The following is a 19543-nucleotide window of genomic DNA, read 5'->3' as shown; positions in this document are numbered from 1 at the left end:
ATATAGAATCAGATGGCTATACCTGTCTTTTGCCCCTTAATGTTCTCCTTCTTGGAAAGTTTTATCTGCTCCATTTGTGGCTTTTTGCACAATTAAAAAAACAGACTAGAAGAGTGCTGAATAAATATGTGAAGGGCAATTGCACAGATCATTCCACCACCCACACCTCCAGCATTAAAGTGAGGGGTTCAGCACTAACTTTGGGGGGGGGGGAATCAGACAATGAAGAGAGGATGATCTTCAATAATGATGGTTAGCATACATGTTTAGGTCTGTCCATGAATTTATTATGACAGTGAAGAGTTGGAGATTGATGGGAGAATTTGGCATATAATTTAGGGAAAGCAAAATTCTAATCCCCTTCTCACCCTAATTAAGAAGGCAGCTTGGCAATATCAGATCGTGACTTCAGTGCCCTCCAATCCTCCCCTGCTCCTCATCCATAGCTCATATTCTGTGCATCCTGTCATCCAAGCTGCTGCACACCCACTTCACGGATGCTTTCCTTCCCATACATTTCCTTTTTGCAGACCCAGCCAAATACCCTACCTATCTTTAAAATCCTGAGTTTAGGAACCAGAATAAAGTTGTACCTAATTTGCAAAGCACAGGTAAGTGTTGTTTGGGGTGCAGCACTGGCAAACACGCCTACTCCATTCTTAAGAAGAAATTCCAATGTGCAACTGAAAAGGAGAATCACAAGGAAGTACCACAACTCTTTTGTTGAATGATCAATGGGCAGAGCAGGAGGGATGAGTCTTGCATTACTTACCACTGCCATGGAGCCATCACTTACCACTGCCAAAATAAGCATATGACCCAGTAATACCTGCCCAGCAGCAGCTCACTGGCTGGTGGGGAGGGGCTATGCCCTGAAGTACGTCAGCAGCTCTTGGGAGCTTCTGGAAAGGAGCCTCACATCATCCAGGAAGCCTATGGCAGGGATCTGTTCCTCACTGGTGCTTTGGGTGTAGTAGCTGGTGGTGTCATTGCTGAGCACCTCTGCTCCTTTGCACCCACTGTCTGGAAGCTTGACTCTGCTCTGTTGGACTATGACTCTGTTCTTCTTCTGGATGTGACCCTGCCAGTGAACCAGTCAGTGCCATTGCTTCAGCCCAGCTTTTCCCAAGAGCCTTGAGCCATGCTAGGACAGGACAGCTCCTGGGATGTGAGATGAAGTCTATCAACAGCCTGTGTGCCCAGGGACTGGCACTTGCTACTTCCCCTCACTCTTGTCTTTCAGCTGGCCAGCCAGCCATCCCTTCTGTGCCCATGCTGTCTGCAGCTCCCAGGCAGGCAGTCTGAAGTTGATTCTGAAATGCCCTTTTGCAAACTCCCAGACATTTCATCTTTTCCTTGCAATAAATGGAAGTCCCGTGTTGCATTTAAACACCACCTTGCTATACACTGCAAATCCAAGGCAGCTTGTGGCAATTTAAAAAGAAAGTAATGTAATAATAAAGCTGATTTAAAATGCAGTAAAATAGCAGGTACTGAGCAGTAAAATAACAGAAGCAATCAAAGAAATGTAAAGACCTTAACTTAGAAGAGTCTAACTTAATATGAAGTCGTGTGTGTGTGACAACCTGATATTCCTGATATTTGGTATTATTGCCCAAACCCAGCCCATTTGGCTATTTTGTTAGTTTAGTACATTCAGTCAGACATAATTTGCTAGTCCAGGCTTAGACTTGACCCACTGTTGTTATGTGCTACCTGGGTGGTGCTGTGGTCTAAACCACTGAGCCTCTTAGGCTTGGTGATCAGAAAATCATCAGTTCAAATTTGTGCAACAGGGTGAGCTCCCATTGCTCTGTCCCAGCTTCTGCCAACCTAGCAGTTTGAAAGCATACCAGTGCAAGTAGATAAATAGGAAATGCTGCAGCGGGCAGGTAAATGGCATTTCCATGTGCTCTGGCACTCACCAGGGCCCTCTGTGCACCAGAAGCAGTTTAGTCATGCTAGCCACATGACCTGGAAAGCTGTCTGTGGACAAACACCAGCTTCCTTGGCCTGAAAGCGAGATGAGCACTACAACCCCATAGTCCCCTTTGACTGGTCTTAACTGTCCAGGGGCCTTTTACCTTTTACCTTTTAATTGCTACCCCATTCTCCAAGCAGTGAGAGATTCCAGGGGTCCCTGTGTTTACCTGAGGTTCACTTTCCTTGAAATGAAGGCAGTGGAGATGGCAGTGGATAGAATAGATCGTTTTATTTACACATATATACAACCTCAATACAGGATGGTGAGCTCACAGCATTAGCACCCTAATAGAGCTTGCTTCCCCTTTGTTTTCCAGGGGAGCCCCAAAGTCCAGTGCAGAGCAAATTTCTATGTGTGTCTCTCTCTCTCCAGGTTCTAGCATCCACCCTCCCCTTCCAACTCTGGCTGTTGTTCTACTACCTACCAGCCAGGTGAGGGGGGGGAGACCCACCCATTTGTTTCCGTGGCAACCTCTTTGGATTTGTTAATCACAGTACTCCAAAGTCATTACCTTAGCAAAGGAAATGGTTTGGCTGGTTTTCTTTTATAAACTACCCCCCCCCCCACACACACAGGATCAGTTTCCCCTTCGCATTGGTAAAATGGGAGCAGCCAAGATCAACTGCACGAGTTTGTTGGGAAGAAAAAACACAACAAAGGTGATGAAATACAGAATTTGCTTTGCTTTAGACTTGGCTTTGAGCTTCGTTTCTGCCAGGAATTCTGCAATGCCAGGGATTCATGGTGTGAGCTTACGTTGTCAGCCTCACTTGTGTTGTCAGTCTCACTTCCCTCAAGAATAGGGACAGCAGGGGATCTGCCTCACAGGGCTGTTGTGAAAGAAAGCAACCATAAACACTTTGGCATCAAATGTGAATGTGCATTCTTGCATTTCAGCCAGGTTTGTTGTTTCATGTGCTTTGTGGAACGTGAGGAGACATGATGTGCTTGGTTCAGGTTCTTATTCTGTCACTGGAACGCTCTGGGGACTGGGACATGTCCCTTGTCATTGGGTCAGTTCCAGTTTCTGATTCAACTTTGAAAGCTCCCAGGAATAAAAGCTGAACCAGTTGATGGGAGGGCAACAGTCACAGCTGCCATCAGGATCCCTGAGGAAATCCTCCCTGGGTCGCTCTGCAAAGTTATTGAATTCAGAATAAGAGAAGTCTTAATAAGCAACGCTCAATACTGAGTTACAACAACCTGTCCAGCTCACACAGGGGCTGGTTTGACATGAATCTATAGAACCCCTGAAGGCCAAAGGACATGTCTGTTTTATTATTATTATTATTATTTGTTATTGTTGTTGTTACTTTACAATTTATATACCATCCTTTATCAAAAGGGACGCGGGTGCTGCTGTGGGTAAAACCTCAGTGCCTAGGATTTGCCAATCGTATGGTCGGCGGTTCAAATCCCCACAGCAGGGTGAGCTCCCATCTTTCGGTCCCAGCTCCTGCCCACCTAGCCGTTCGAAAGCATCCCTAAGTGCAAGTAGATAAATAGGTACCGCTTTATAGCGGGAAGGTAAACGGCATTTCCGTGTGCTGCGCTGGTGCTGGCTCACCAGAGCAGCTTTGTCATGCTGGCCACGTGACCCAGAAGTGTCTCCGGACAGCGCTGGCCCCTGGCCTCTTAAGCGAGATGGGCTCACAAGCCTAGAGTCGGACACGACTGGCCCATACGGGCAGGGGTACCTTTACCTTTTATCAAAAGATCCCAGGGTGGTATACAACATTAAGAACACATAATGTAACATCAATAATAAAAACACAACAAAGGGGCCATTCTCTTTTCAACACAATTCTCTTTTCAATACCCCCTCCCTTAAAGTTGTTTGTTGCATGACTTGCATTGTGCACACCGCAGGGATTATAGAGATCAGACCTCCCAGGAATCTGATATTTGCAAATTCTGGTGCAAATTGACTTGATCCACACCATCTTTGTCCTCCCCACATACCACCCCCAGGGGCCTTGTAGTGAAGGGCAGATAAGAGGAAGAAAAGAGCAGCAAAATATGAACTTCTCTCCCCACTGGAATATTATCACAATGCATGAAGGTCACTCCAGTGTAACTCAGCTAAGCTCATTGGGAAGCAACAGTCCAGGGTTCTCCCTCAATGCTTCAAGAAATATCAAGCATCAAGTCACAGCCTGGTCCCAAGCTCACAAAAAAAATGTAAGGACATAAGGAAAGCCCACTGGATCAAGGCCAAGGGCCCATCAAGTCTGGCATCCTGTTCTCACAGTGGCCACCAAGAATCCTGTGGGAAACACACAAGCAGGATCTGATCACACAAAGTGATGCTCCCCGCCATTCCCTCCTGCTCCTGAGCATCCTTGAGCATGGATGACCCCTGCCTTTCTGCCTTCCGCAGGCAGCTAACACGGGAAATGATTATCTGAGTGTACTCAAACTTCGCACGAGAGCCACGGCTCAGGCGGTGGTGACAAGCAAATAATTACACTTTGTGAGGGGGTGCCATCCCTGGAGCGGACACATTCAGAGCTGGCTGGTTCTCTCTGAGTGATGAGGGGCCTCTTTCATCAACACATAACAGCCCTTCTGTACGGAAATCTGTTTTGCTGCAGACCACCCACCCTCTCTGTCCCTGCCCCCACTGGATGCACCACAATACAACTGGGCTTACCTCTCTTGCCATCGTCAGCAGCTGCTAATTACAGTTTTCATCAGGAAAAGCCACTCTGCTTAATTGGGGTTGTGAGACAGTATGACAACTCATTTTCTTTTGCCTGTTTCTGGCTGTAAATGAAAAGCACACACAGCCTTGTCATTTGCAGCTTTGTGCCAGCACCTCTGGGCAGTAATGCACAGTTTTGGATGTGCCAGGCAAGCCGAGCCTAAGCATTATGCTAAGTGTTGGGGTGCAGAGTAGAGAACCAGACAAAGTGGAAGACCTTTTGATTATATTATTCTCTGGCCTGTTAATGCATGGGATGATGAAGGTATCTGTGACTACCTTATGATACAGATGAGAAGGCAGCAGATTCCAACTGGACCTCAGAAGGCTGAGGCCCCACTCTGTAAGGCCAACAGCTTCTGGCTACATTACTAGCACTTCCAGGAACAGATGGATCAACACCAGGCTGTGTCTCAAGTCCTGTTTTTTTCAGATATGAAGAGCCCATTTCCATCTGAGCTGGTCGTGAAATAAAGGTAAAGGTAAAGGGACCCCTAACCATTAGGTCCAGTTGTGACCGACTCCGGGGTTGCAGCGCTCATCTCGCTCTATAGGCCAAGGGAGCCGGCGTACAGCTTCCAGGTCATGTGGCCAGCATGACTAAGCCGCTTCTGGCGAACCAGAGCAGCGCACGGAAACACCGTTTACCTTCCCGCTGGAGTGGTACCTATTTATCTACTTGCACTTTGACGTGCTTTTGAACTGCTAGGTTGGCAGGAGCAGGGACCGAGCAACAGGAGCTCACCCCGTCACGGGGATTTGAACCGCCAACCTTCTGATCGGCAAGTCCTAGGCTCTGTGGTTTAACCCACAGCGCCACCCGTGTCCCTTTCAGTCGTGAAATAGAACCTTGCAAAATCAATAATTTGGTAGCCAATTTTGCTTGTTTTCCTCTCCTCTCCTCATCCCTTTTTTCTTTCATGACATGCCTTTTCAGACTGTAAGCCTCAGTGAAGGGACCGTGATGTTTTTGCTCATCTGTAAACCACTCTGAGGGCCTTTCTGACTGAAGAACAGGGCATACATTAGGAGTAGGCCAGCTGGAATTTCCTTTTGACCTACTGAAAACGAAGCACTAAATTACAGTATTTAAAGGGTTGGTGAGGAAGTGGTGAGGAAATGTCTCAAATGGTTTTTAGCTTCATGTAAATACTTTCTGGTTATTATTTTTTAAACCTTTTCAGCCTGGAACATTTTCCACAAACATATCCTGCCCAGCTGCTGGTAATTAGAATGGTTTTTAAAAACCCTTCTGCAAAACAGTTGCGCGTCTTTGCTGCTTGTTTCAAGGAGAAACATTTCCACTAACTTTTTTAGCAGAGAGTTTGAATGCTCATGGTAGGGAATTGTCTTTTCAAAATCCTGCTTCCAGTGGCAGATCTTGCTACAAAAGTGCAGTTTGGTGTCTTCCTCATTTGGTAGGGAAACTGTGTTCTGGATCAAATGGAATACACCTCCTGTAAGCTCTGCTGGCTGTGGCTGTGGCAGATGGGAATTGTAGGGCAAAGCATCTAGGGAGTGCTAGGTCAGGGGAGGCTGCTATAGGTTAATTGCAGAAGAAGATTCGTGCATCCCACTAATTAACACCCAACAAACAGGAAACCCAGCTTGGAGACATCTCAGAGCCTGTAACTTAGTGCAAAATCCTCCAGAACAGCTTTTCTCAGCAAAGGATTCTTTTTTTTGTAAAACCATGGCAATGCTTTTTCAAAAACACTCCTTCCACCTTTCGAAATGCCAAAGGAGCAGTTCCTTGCTGGCCTTCAGGCCCCGGTGCCCTTTGCCTGAGCTCACCTACTGCCAATGTTTACTGCAGTAGCAGCAATTTTTCTCCCCGTCTCCCTTGAGCCCAGCTATGCGGATGTTCTAGAAGGCAGTGTAAAAACCCTTCGTTTTTAGAATGGCCTTTAAGAAGTGTGATGCACTTGGCAACAAAATGTCATGGTGGCTACCAAACCAGATGGCTTTAAAGGGGGATTAGGCAAATCCATAGGGGGTCAAGCTATCTGTAGCTACTAGCCCTTGGAACTCAAATACCAGAATGCCCACGTCTCCTTGCACCAGCCGCTCTGTGGTTTGCGATCTGGAGCTCAACTACCTTCTTTTGGGAGAATAGTATTAAGCATGTACATATAATAGGACTTCCTGTCTGATGGAACCCCACCTGTGGAACCTCCTTCCCACAGAGCAGTGTTCTTTAACCATGGAGTTCCAGATTTTGTTAAACAACAGCTCCCATCATCCCTGACCATTGGCTGAGCTGGCTAAGGATGATGGGAGTTGTAGTTCAGCAACATTTAAACCCCAGGACAACTGGCACAGAGAATTTTGTCATTTTAGAGCCAGATGAAAACTCACCAGTATGCCTGTGTTTTGGGCAGGGGGCGCAGTTAGGAATTCTGTTGCAGCTACAAGTGATGAGTTCTGGTTGTGGCTCCCCAGGTGTGTTTAATGATGTTGGGTTTTTATTTGCTTTTATGAGTTATGTTGATTTGCTTTTATTGCTGTGTTGTTGTGTTACTGTTCTATTGTGTTGCAACTTGTCCTGGGATCATATGACAAAGAGCAGGCTAGAAATTGTCTTGGAAACAAAATGAAATATTTATGGTGGCTAAAATCAGAAGCAATGTGAATACCCATCACAAGTGGGGAGAATTGCTGTTGCAGTCGGGTCCTGCTTGCAGGTTTCCCATTGGGGCCTCTGGTTGGCTGCTGTGAGATGCTGAATTAGATGGACCATTGGCCTGATGCAGCAGACAGGATCTTCTAACATTCTTCTATTATAAGTGGCGTCATCTGGCATGCTTGCAATCCTGTAGTTTCCTGGGAGTAAGCTCCGTTGGACTCAGTGGTCCTTCTGGTTGTGTATAGTTTCAGCTTGTAAAATGCATTTATCTTTAGCAAAAGGTCTTCAGCCACCTGAAATGCAACCTTTAGCTTTTAATTCAAGATACAGTCTTACAAAGAAGTGTTACCTTTTAAGCTGGGCTGAAGTCAGAACACCACTGAAGAGAAGAAGAAGAAGTACCCAACCTCTGCTTGATTATTTTCCTCTTTCTCTTCCTCTACATGTCACAAACAATAGCAAAGCTTGAAAGCCTTATCATCACCTCATCCACTTGCCAGAGCAAGGAACATCCATCCGTCAGTTACCTTGGTGCTCCTTGTTCCTGTTCCTGCTCCACCACACCACTGGGCTAACCTATGTGGATTGTCATAGTAAGCATATTTATTATACACCCAATTACGGTACTCTCTGAACTTGCTGAACTTTGGGGCTCTGCTGAGTCTGACATGGGGCTGGCTCAGCTTGTGCTGGTTCTAGCAAACTTCACATTCCTCTTCCTCCTGTAGGTGTTGTAGATTCCCCTGGCATTCTTCCCAAGACAACACTAACCCTGAAAACTAGATTTTCCATATGTATTCCCCGCCTTCCCAAGACCTTTGGGTATGGGTGGTAGATAAATTCAATAAATAATAATAATAATAATAAATAATAATACAAAAACAAATTAGTTCCCTTGAAGAGCTACTGGTAGAAAGACAGGTTAGAAATCTTTTCAAGCAAGACAAAATAAGCATTGGTGAGTAAGGCAGGACCTTTTCTGTTGTGGCCCCTGTCCTAAAGATAGGCCTGGAGCACTCTGGCATTGAAAATGGATAGACTAAAGCAGGATGTCCTCAATGCAGCCATAGTGATGACTTTCAGATGTTGTTGTTCTACAACTCCCCTCTTCCCTGACCCTTGTCCATGCTAGCTGGGGATGATGGGAGTTTGTTTGTTTGTTATTGCATTTATTTCCCACTTTTCCTCCACAATAATAAAATGATTTCTTTTTAAAGAATAATCCTCATGATCTTGAGGTTGTTCAGATTTCCTGGTGGCTGATATTTACATGACCAAAAAAAAAAAAGTTCACATTCATTACACTCATCTAATTAACCACAGTTAACATCATCATAACTAGTTTAGCACTTGGCTACAATTTTGGTCCCAATTTTGCTGGAGCATTCCTAAAGCCAGGGGAGATTTCCATTGCCACACAACAAGCTGCACACCTCCCCTGCATCCCCACCAATGGAGCAATAGAAAGCCAGTCATACTGGTCGTTTCTAAGATGATATGTTCATCTATGCAATGAGAAGAGAAAGAAAACTCACTTCGCATACTTAGTGTGCATAAATCATTTGGCCTACAATAACCAAGATTAAAGAGCATTATACATTTTCAAATAAAGCTCACACACGAGTGTGGCAACGGAAATCAACTTTGAGCTGGAGACCATAAGCTAGCACTCTCTGTCTCTTTCCAGTCTTGTGGGAGGGAGGTGTAAATAAATGATTTTTCTTTTGAACTTCCATACTGAATTATGCCTGGGAGGAATAAATTGCTCATCAGCTGTAGCTACTGAGTTGGAGCCAGCCTGCTTAATGCTGTTTTGATTTGGTAGGTCTGAGGACTGACATTTTAGAAACCGTTGGGAGAATATTCTGAGAGTCTTTGGATTTCTTTGCATGGGGGCAGGGGATCCTTACCAAAGGACAGAAAAGAGACAATGAGAGATGAACATTTCTGTTTTGAAAGAGGTGGGGAAATCCCATTGACAAAGAGTAGTTGTTAGCAAACTTAAAAACAAAAAAACTGTTCTCCCTGGCATCCTTTGATGCTTTCCTTCATTTTTTACTCTGCAGCGTTACTCTTTTGAAATTAAGCAATGGGACAGGTTGTTCCCAGTGGTTCCCTAGTTTTTCAAGAACACCCGCCTTCCACTTGTTGTTGACTATGATCTCAAGACAGGGTGGTCATTTAGAACATAAGATGAGCCATCTGGATCAGGCCTAAAGCCCATCTAGTCCAGCACCCTGTTCTGACAGTGGGCACCCAGATGCAAGCAGGACCCGAGCACAAGAGCCCTCTCCCCACCTGGGATTCCCAGCTGCTGGCATTCATAGGCATTCTGCCTCCAACAGTGGAGGCAGAACATAGGCATCTTCAGCCTCCAACATAGGCATCTTGGCTAGCAGCCATTGATAGCCCTCTCCTCCATGAACTTGTTTGCCTGTTTAACTTTCTCTTTAAGAGGTGAACAGCAAATTACAGCAATACAGGTTCCTTCAGAATCCTGAGTCTGCCTCTGGGTTTTAGAGGAGACCCAGTGAGGATGTTATTCCTGCACAAAGTTCCAACCTCTTTTCAACCCCAGAAATGCAAGTTTCAAACGATAATTGTTTTTTCCACCTCATTTAATTAAGTCTTATACACGCTCTGCTGTTCCATTCTTTCTTATCCACCTCTCTCTCTGTACAGAGTTACATCACTCACAGTCTTTGCCTGGTGACACTCTCCAAATTCTGAAATACTTATCTATTTTGTTTAGATTTCCTCCCATGCTATATGAAGGGCTTCAAAGTTTCATGGGCTGTGGAGATTTCCAATTATAAGGCTGCTGCTCATCCTCTAGCTGTTGGTTTGACTGTTTATATAAGGTGGAGCCAGTGCTTCCTTCCCTGTCCCATCACACACACCCTACTTCCAGCCTGGGCATGTTTGCATTATCATTATCATCATTCTAATTACAGTGGTACCTCGGGTTACATATGCTTCAGGTTACAGACTCCACTAACCCAGAAATAGTGCTTCAGGTTAAGAACTTTGCTTCAGGATGAGAACAGAAATTGTGCTCCGGCGGTGCGGCAGCAGCAGGAGGCCCCATTAGCTAAAGTGGTGCTTCAGGTTAAGAACAGTTTCAGGTTAAGAACGGACCTCCAGAACGAATTAAGTACTTAACCCGAGGTACCACTGTATATTTAATTTTATTACCCTCCCTTCACCAGCAGGTCCCAGGGTGGTCATATTTCCAATCCAGGGACTAGGACCCTGGGCAGACAGCAGCACTGAAAATACCTGCTGCCCCAGCTAGGTTTGCACAAGCTGCTGGGGCAGCTCTATAAAGCCTGCCTGTCCTTGGCTGGATAGTTCCTTTGCTGTGTCCTACTGGACAGCTCCAGTGCCAAGGGGAACCTAGCCACATAGCTCAAAGTGAGCAGAAATGAGTCACCATCAACTTGCACAATAGTGTTTACTTTCCAGAGTCTACTTTGCCACCATCATGTGTACACCTTCCCCCTGATCCAGAATAGCCGATGTGAGGTCGTCCAGATGTTAGACTACAATTCCCATCATCTCTTGCTGAGACTGATGGGGATTGTGGTCCAGCAACATGTGGGTGGCACCAGGGCACCTGCCCCTACCCCCAATGGATGCTACAGTCCACCACTGAAGCCTTGTAACATTTTATTCTGTGTCTGTTGCCATGCAATGCTATGCCCAGTAGTTACCCAATTCAAGTCACCAAATATTTCAGAAAACATTTTCTTAAAGGCCACCCTTGACTCATTCCTAGATGTGGGTAGAAAAGGGTACATATCAGTTCAAAGGCTTAGTTGCAAAGGTTTAGATGCTGCTGTTTCAGACAGCTTGTCCCTGTTGAACTGAGCACCTTCTGGGTGACTTTGCACTTATGGAATTGTAGGAACCCCAAAGGGTCATCCAACCTAACCCCCTGCCATGTAGGAATCACAATTCAGGCCTGTGATGCAACTGTGTTACTGCCCATTGTAAGACTAGCAAGATAATTCCAGCACAACCTGTCTGCAGCCTTGAGAGCAGCTTTTTCCAACCTGGGATGCCCACGACACATCACTAGCATCCCTGACCACTGGCTGTGCTGGCAGGGACTGATGGAAACTGGAGCCCCAAACCTTTGGAGGGCACCAGTTTGAGGGAGATGGGAGCAGAGAGAGTTAAGCACACCTTGTCCCTTGCTTCAGGAGCAGCAAGGCAAATAAAAAGGAGAAATATCTATCATCTATCTATCTATCTATCTATCTATCTATCAATCATCTATCTATCTAATCTATCATCTCTATCTCTCTCTCTCTCTCTCCTGTACAGTATATCAAAGAGGCCAAAGCAAAGCAAGTCATGGTCAGTGGACTACGGAGTGACCCTTTTCAAGGAGGGGTTTGTGCCGCCTTCTTCCCCCATTTGCAGCTTTCTCATACCTGGGCAGCAAGGGGAAATATACTGTCTCTAGGTACTCAGCTTAGACCTGTGCACAAGCTTAAGATGCCAGCTTTTTATAGGGGTCCAAGAGCATCAGCTGGCTTGCCCTGGCCTCTCACTGCCAAGAGGCTTCCTTGGCTGGTGTGGTCTGTCCCCTTGCAGCTCTTGGGGTGGAGCTGGTACACAGTCCTGATTCTGGCCCAGCATCCTTTAGGTCCTGAGTACAGAACTCGTAGCAGGGCTCCAGCCCTGACAAACTCCTTCCCAGAGTCAGAAACACAATTCTGTTCAAAATGGTGGGTGAACCCTGATTTGGGCTCCTGAAATATAGCTCGGGGGTTGCTCAGAGCACCAGTTTTGCCTGCAGATAGTCCCAGGCTTGATTCTGGCATTTCCAGGCAGGGCTGGAGAAGCCTCCTGCCTTATGTCCTGAAGAGCCACTGTCAGTCAGCATAGACAGGACTGAGCTAGATGGGCTATGGGTCTGACTCAGTAAGGCAACTTCCTATATCACAGTTACCATAGCTTACCAGCTTGGCATGCAGAAGGTCCCAGGCCCATTCCCCAGCATCTCCCCATAGGGCTGGGAATGTCGCCAGTCTGAAATCCTGGACAGCCTCTGCCAGCCAGTGAAGACAATCCTGAGACGGATTGACTCAGTAGAAGCAAATGCCTCTCTTCCTATTTAAAGGAAGTGTCATGGCTCAGTGAGATCACTTGCTTTGCATGCAGAAGGTTCAATCCCTGGCATCTCCAGGTAGAAAGTGAGTCAGTGTAGGCAATTCTGAGTGGATAAACCAGTGGTTTGACTTGGTCTAAGTCAGCTTCCTCCCTTCCTATAGATCTACTTTAGTAGGAGAAGTAAAGCAAGTCCTTTACTGGGAAGTGAGAAAGGAGCGAGGCAAGGGGCACTGGGGCATTTAGAGCACGCTGAAATACGGCTCCTTCTCAGCTGCAGGCACCTGCTCCAAAGCAGGCAAGTCCTCCTCTTCGCCTCCTCCTGGGGACGGTGGCCCCTTAGCCTTGATGACCCCATGCGGGTGGGCATCAGGTTCCTTCTTCATGCTGGAGGCTGCGTAGAATCTGTGCCTTGGCTGCTGCTCCACCTTCCCACACTTGCAGAGCTTCTTGAAGGCCAGGCGGAACTTCTGGGACATGAGGTTGTAGATGATGGGGTTGATGGCGCTGTTGGCGTAAACGCAGACCCTGCAGAAGAGGATGAACCAGTGGTTCAGGTAGGGGCGCTCCATGAAGGAGTTCACCAGCACCAGAGTCCGGTAGGGCATCCAGAGGAGGGCAAAGAGGACCACCACCACGGCCAGCATTTTGGTCACCTGCAGAGGAGCCAAAAAAAGAGAGAGGTGGCTTGGATGTCTTTAACAAGTTGCAGGTTTTCAGTTGCTTTTTCCATTTGCTTGCCTGTTTGGGATGTCATAGATCAGAAAATTCTACACCAATTCTACATATTGCCAGGATCTGTTCCAGAAAGGTGTAGGAATGAGACAGGCCATTTTTATACTGCATACATTTTCTTCATGTTGACAAGATTTTTGCAGCAAAAGTAAATTTTCTGTCACCTGTATGTTTAATGGGCATTTAAGAGCAACCTGCATTTGGCAGATGATGGATATCTGTGCAGTAATTGAACCGTACTGAGACTCTATAGGTTTGAAGGAGATGGTGGCGCTTCGCTTGCACGTGATACAGATTTACTTGTGCTGCATAACTGCAAGATAACCAAAGTGTATTGTGGTCCCAGGATAGTCATGACACTTAATTTGACTCTTGCACCTGGATTTTAAATGCTCAATTTAAATGCATGAATAAAACTGATTTTTAGCTTATCGTAGATTTTAATTAGTTTTGAATGTTTTAAATAGTTCCTTTTACTGATAATCTCATTGTTTTATTCCTTTTGTAAATCACTTTCAGATTTATTTATTTGCAATTAAGCAGATCAATTTTAATAAATAGATATGAGCAAATAAAAAGGGCATGGGACAAACTCGCAGAGAAGGAGAGATCCACTGCATGGCCATTTGCTATGAAATCTGGATGGAGCCTCTCTTTACAGAGGCAGTCTATCTCACAATACTATTTGCTGGGGAGCAACAACAAGGGAGATGGCTCTTCCTCTCGTGCCTCTGCTGGAGGGTATCCTGAAAGCATCTTTTGGCTACTGTGGGAAGCAGCATGCTGCAAAGCATTCAGTTAAAAATAATAATAATCCAAGTCAGTAGGGCTGTTTCTTATTTGCTTGGTGCCTGGAGCCCAAATGCAGCCCTTGCATCACCATTCGACCATTGCTACCTTAGAGCACTCCTTTCCTGTGTGTAAACAGGGAGAGATGGAACTGCAAGGTCTCTCCACTGGCTCACTTGGAAGACTAAGAACGTTTGGCTCCTCTTTTACAAAATGTTCCATTTCAGCTGGTCATTACAAGAGCTTTGCAGCAAAGAGCTTTGTTTTTTCCCCTCTCCCTCTCAACCCTTCTTTTTGTGGCATGGAGGGAGTTGATAGAGAAACGTTAGAAGACACAGCCATTCAATGAAGCTGAATTTTGGAAGATTCAGGACAGAGAAAGGAAAGCACTTCTTCATTCAGCACACAGTTAAACTATGGAACTCGCTCCCATGGGAGACAGTGATGGCCACCAATTTGGACAGCTCTGAATAAGCAAACTCGTGGAGGAAAGGGCTAGTGACGGCTGCTAGCCATTAGGGCTATGCTCTGCCTCCATAGCTGGAGGCAGTAATGCTTCTGAATGCCGGTTGCTGGAAACCAAAGGAGAGGAGAGTGCTGCTGTGCTCATGTTCTTGAGGACTTCCCACAGCTATCTACCTGGCCACCTTGAGAACAGGATGCTGGATTCAATGGGACATTGGCTCAATCCAGCAGTGCTCTTCTTATGTTTCTTAAGGGCAGGGGATGCCCTATCACTGGTATCTGGAAGTCTTTTTCAACTGAAGTGTGGAATAAAAGTGCTTCAAATCCAACACATGCTTTTACCATCGTGACACCAGTTCTCTGGAATTCTCTCATTCCAAAAGTGAAGCAAGCCCCAGCATCGTGACATGTTCAACGTTTGTCAAAAGCTTTTCTCCCAAGCCTTCCCAAATTAGCTGGCTTTATTTCTGTCATTTTTAATTCTCGTTGTTTATGATCTGTATTTTTTATATGTATATTTTATTTCTCGGTGTTTCTCTGGATGTTGAGCAGTTTTACAAATCCACCAACAAACAGGTAGGAACAAGAGAAGCATTTCCCAGAGCCATCATCAGCCCTGGATTTGCGGGGTGGGAGCGGCACCGTCTATTGTGCAGCTTCACTTTAGAATTCTCTTTTCAGCCTGCCCTTTTCGTACCAGGACTCTTTCCAAAGAATTAAAACAAAACAGTGTCAAAGCCATCGCCCCCGTGCAACGTTGATGAAGGCTCTGAGAATGCTTCTGGCTCCTTGCTTGGCAGACGGCGGTGGTGATAATTCAATTCCATGCAAAGCCAACGTGTTGGCATGCCAAACAAGACAAATGTTGGCAAAGGGAAGGTGACACATCATATGAGTGATTCTTTAAAAAGGACTTGGATCTGCTTGGAAATTCACGTTACTATTTAGAAACCCTTCGTCCCTCCCTGCTCAGCTTGGGATTTATTTGTTTGTTAGTTGGGGAAGCAAATGTATTCTGCACATGCCCAGAAGCACATCCTGATTCCTTATGCTCCATATAAGCCACCAACATCTTCCGATGAGACACGTTTGGTGGCCCATTGTGTCCCTGAGTTCTGGTCAGCCGATCCTGACCAAAAGTCAATTCTGCTTTCTTTCAGACATGTTTTAAAAACTGCATCGTTCGGACAGGGTTTTGGAATGTGCTGGGTTGTGTGGTTTTTTAAATCAACTGTTTTTTATTGATAAGTTATTGATGTTTTTACTATTGCTACTTTTGTATCGTGGTTTTATGCTGTACAACACCTTGTTACAGTTTCTCTGAAGGTGTGCTTTATAAATATTAACATTAATCAGAGCATTGGTATTAATTAAGAACTGAGAGGGGAGGTAAAATAAGCCAGGGAAACAATTGGAGGCTACAGCAGTGGGTGGAAAGATGTAATCTGGATGCTGGGTCTATCCACAGATTAGAGCTGCTAAATCAGGGAGGATGGGAGCACAGCCCCCCCCCCCCCGCATCTTTAATAGATGGGTTAAAAAGGTGATTTCAGCGGGTGTATTTTGCATGACAGCTTCTTGCAGTTCTATATCCCTACCTCACCAAAGATCAGGGCCGGGCAGACTTTAGGCTTGCAAGGCTATCTATGGGTCCCTCCAAACCCCCCCCCCCTTATTGCACATTCATCATGATTTGTGTTCATGATGGTATTGGGGTGGTCACATGCAATTCCACTTTCAATCCTCTTTCCACCTGCAAAAGCTTTGTGCCAGACATACTGCTTGGTTTCCAGTCTGTGCAAGCCCCCTTCCTTTGAAACCCTCTACCTTCTTATCTTATAAACGTTCCAGTTTATTTTACTTGTCCCACTTCTGTTGTGCTGTCATGCAAATATGCCCTTTTACAGTAGATGGCAATAATGAAGTAATGTATCTCCCTATATGAACCTATCTGGATGCAAAGGTCCTCAGTTTAAAAGGGTTTTAATTTTTGTTTTTAACTAGTTTGTTTTTATTTTTCTGTTTTATAATCAATATTTTAAATGTAAGCTGCCTTCAATCCCATCTTGTGAAAAAGGCAGGATATAAATATATTTAATCCATCGGTCAATAACACTGGGGGAGCATCACAGAACAAATAAGACAGTGAAATGATGTGTGGACGGTCCAGAACAAATCCACCACTAACACACTATAATTGTGTCAATCATAGAATACACTGCTGCGCTTTTGGACCTCTTGCCAGTATGACACTGTTCTCTCCAGCCCCCCCCCCCAAGGCTGAACCTGCCTGCCCATTGGCCTGAACTTGGCAGCACCTGGCAATCTCCAGAGGGCTCTGCGTTACCTGCTTCCTGGAAGATACGGGCACCCTGGTTCTTAAACCACTGGCCTTGCTCCGGCTGGCCTCTGTGCCATTCCTCTCTTTGCCGATCCTTACTTTGCAACTCTGGTCTTGCCAGCGTTGGGTGCAGGCAGTGGGCTGGTGTGGGATGGGGCTGCGGAAGAGGACCCTCCCAATGAGACCATAGAGCACTGTGGAGAGGAGCAAAGGGGTGACAAAGAAGAGGGCGAAGTCGAGGAGGTAGATGGGCAGGTAGAGGTTGCGGGAGACCTTGTAGCCGCACTCCAGCTGCTGGCTTTTGTTGACAGCAATGTCCACCAGGAAGAACCACAGGGTGCAGTACACTGAGGTGAGGATCCAGACAAAGGTGATGATGCGCTTGGCCCGTGACACTGTGCACATTGCCTGCGCTTTCATTGGGTGGCAGATAGCAATGTACCTGGCAGAGATGAAAAGGAGGAAGTTATATGTGAGTAAAGACATAACACTGTGCTGAAACAGCAGTGGGGAACCTCTAAGCCATGGGCCTCAGGGGCCCACCTGGCCTCCCCATTCAACTTGCCAGGTTGCTTTGACTAAGCCACACACACTTGCCCTACATGGGATGCCACTTATTGTTTAACACTGATTTGGGGTAATGTTAATTAATTGCCACTGCATAGAAACAGGCAAATCAGACCCACCCAAAGGGCATGTTTCAAGATGGAGAGAGAAGCTGGTCAGGCAGTAGGCAGCAGGCTGCCCAGTGATGGTCCAATGCCACTGGGATGCCACTGGGGGCCAAGGACCACATCTGTATGAAGTGGCAGAATGAGGATGGAAATACCCTGAATGATGGGCAGGGATATGAAGATCTCCTGGGGGAGAGACTGGGAGAGAAAGAAAAGCTCCCAGGTGATACCTGGGAGGGGCTGTCATTTTCTCTGAGGCTGGGGATCAAGAGCTACCGGTACTTTTACATAGAGAGAAGATTGTGTACTTGTGCATTGTTTTTGCATCTTAGACTGATTTCCTCCTCCCTTACTTTTTAGGCTGCTGCTGTTTAAGGTTTATCTGGGCGCACTGTTTAATTCTGTGTTGTTAACCACTCTGTGGTCCTTTGACAAAGAGCGGCATATAAATTTAAGATAGAAATAAAACAGATGGATATCCCTGCTCTAAGGTCTAAATTGGGGATGTGGAACTTGTGGTTCTCCAGATGTTGCTAGACTACAACTCCCATCATTCCTGGCCATTGGCCATGCTGGCTGGGGCTGGTGGGAGTTGGAGTCCAACAACATCTCGAGGGCAACACATTGGATACCTCTGGTCTAGTAGAACGGAGCTACTCCTAAGAATCTTTTCTTACCTTTCCACAGTGAAGGCAGTGATGGAGCAGGATGATGCATTAATGCCCAAGTACTGAAAGAAGGTGATGCCAAGACACCCAGCAAATCCATAGATCCATGTTCCTGCCAGGCTGTCAGAGATGTTGGGCAGGCCAGCAGCCACCAGAACCATCAGATCAGCCACAGCCAGGCTAACCAAGTAGCAGTTGGTGGGAGTCCTCATCTCACGGGTGGTGAGGACCACCAGCACCACCATGACGTTGCCGATGATGCCAACTCCGCAGATGCCCAACACCAGGAAGACAGAGATTACCTTGTATTCGAGAACATCCAGTGGACTATCGCTGCCTACCAGGGATATGTTGGTGGGACTGTCAAATTTGCTGCTGCTGTTCTCCATGGCTGGGATGAAAGCGAAGAAGGTTTGGGTCAAGAGAGGCACAGAATCAGATTTCACAGAGGAAGGTCTCCTCATTCCCATTCAACTCCATCAGCACTTTCCTTTAGCCAGACAGGGAAGTCCTGAAAGTAAATAGATCAGACAATTTAAAAAGGAGCTGAGACCGAGCAACAGGAGCTCATCCCCTCAGGGGATTCAAACTGCCAACCTTCTGATCAGCAGGCCCATGAGGCTCAGTGGTTTAGACCACAGTGCCACCCGCAGGTATAATTAAATTAGATTCTATAATGCCACATTCACACCATTAAAGTGGCACTATGTTACCACCTTAAATATTATGGCTTCCCATCACCACCCAAAAAAACCTGGGAGTTTTTGTTTGTTTGTTTGTTACGGGTACTGTTAGCAAACCCCTATTCCCTTCCCAGAGCTGCAGTTCCCAGAGTGGCATAACACTCAATCCCTCTTCACAGGCAACTCGTTGAACTGTAGCTCTGTGAGGGCAATAGGTGTCTCCTAACAACTCTCAGCACCCTTAGCAAGTACAGCTCCCAGGATTCTCTGGGAAAAGCAGTGCCTGTTTAAAATGGTATCATAGAGCTTTAAATGTATAGTGTGAATGTGGCCTAAGAATTCTATTGGGGTACATGGAAGAGAATCAGACTCTGATTTTTAAAAAATATTATATTGTCTTCTGGTGGCAGCAAAATGTTTAGCAGCTCAGCACTGGGAGAAAGCAGATAATGACAGCAGTGAGTTTCAGGTGTGGTTAGTGTGTAGTTTTGCTGGTATTAGCTTACGTTGGGGAGAGAGCAGCAGAAATGACAGCATTGCTGCTATCAATAAAAGCACACTTGCATATTTGGTGTGTGGGGCTAGTTGTCACTGCTGTATTTCCATATTTTGGATCTACTAGCAGGTATTATGGTCCTTGTATGTTAGTTGTTTCATTTTTATATTGGTGGTGTGGTATTATAATAATTGGGATTATTATTATTATGTTTATATACCACTTAATACCAAAATAGGCTTCTAAGCAGTTTTAAAAAT

General features: G+C 45.9%; 1 protein-coding gene across 2 annotated transcripts; it reads right to left on the bottom strand.

Annotated features, from left to right (window-relative positions):
* Nucleotides 1-2384: 2384 nt before the first annotated feature.
* Nucleotides 2385-18611, bottom strand: LOC309374941 (thyrotropin-releasing hormone receptor-like). 2 transcript variants are annotated; one of them, XR_014170765.1, is made up of 4 exons: nucleotides 18114-18611; nucleotides 16769-17204; nucleotides 12472-13088; nucleotides 2385-3118 (listed from the first exon to the last, which is right to left on the bottom strand). XR_014170765.1 is itself a non-coding variant. In XM_081920226.1 (3 exons), exons 1-3 carry the CDS (start codon nucleotides 18572-18574, stop codon nucleotides 12675-12677), a joined length of 1311 nt encoding a protein of 436 aa, XP_081776352.1. In that variant the 5' UTR covers nucleotides 18575-18611; the 3' UTR covers nucleotides 12443-12674. The 2 variants fall into 2 exon arrangements, 1 of the variants encoding a protein (XP_081776352.1); XM_081920226.1 differs by lacking the exon at nucleotides 2385-3118 and having other exon boundaries at nucleotides 12443-13088.
* Between the last annotated feature and the right edge of the window lie 932 nt (nucleotides 18612-19543).

The sequence above is a fragment of the Podarcis melisellensis genome, assembly GCF_964234715.1.
Source record: "Podarcis melisellensis genome assembly, chromosome: 8".
Lineage (NCBI taxonomy): Eukaryota > Metazoa > Chordata > Lepidosauria > Squamata > Lacertidae > Podarcis > Podarcis melisellensis.
Note: the sequence above shows the minus strand (reverse complement) of the source record. Positions and strands in the feature narration are given on the sequence as shown.

Bases quoted from the DNA above. Each gene is read 5' to 3' on its own strand.
- LOC309374941 (XM_081920226.1), bottom strand. From the start codon at position 18,574: ATGGGAATGAGGAGACCTTCCTCTGTGAAATCTGATTCTGTGCCTCTC. The intron at 17,205-18,113 runs GTAAGAAAAGAT...CATCTCTGCCAG, and splicing joins ACTGCCTTCACTGTGGAAAG to GTACATTGCTATCTGCCACC. The intron at 13,089-16,768 runs GTAACGCAGAGC...GCTCCTCTGCAG, and splicing joins CCGTATCTTCCAGGAAGCAG to GTGACCAAAATGCTGGCCGT.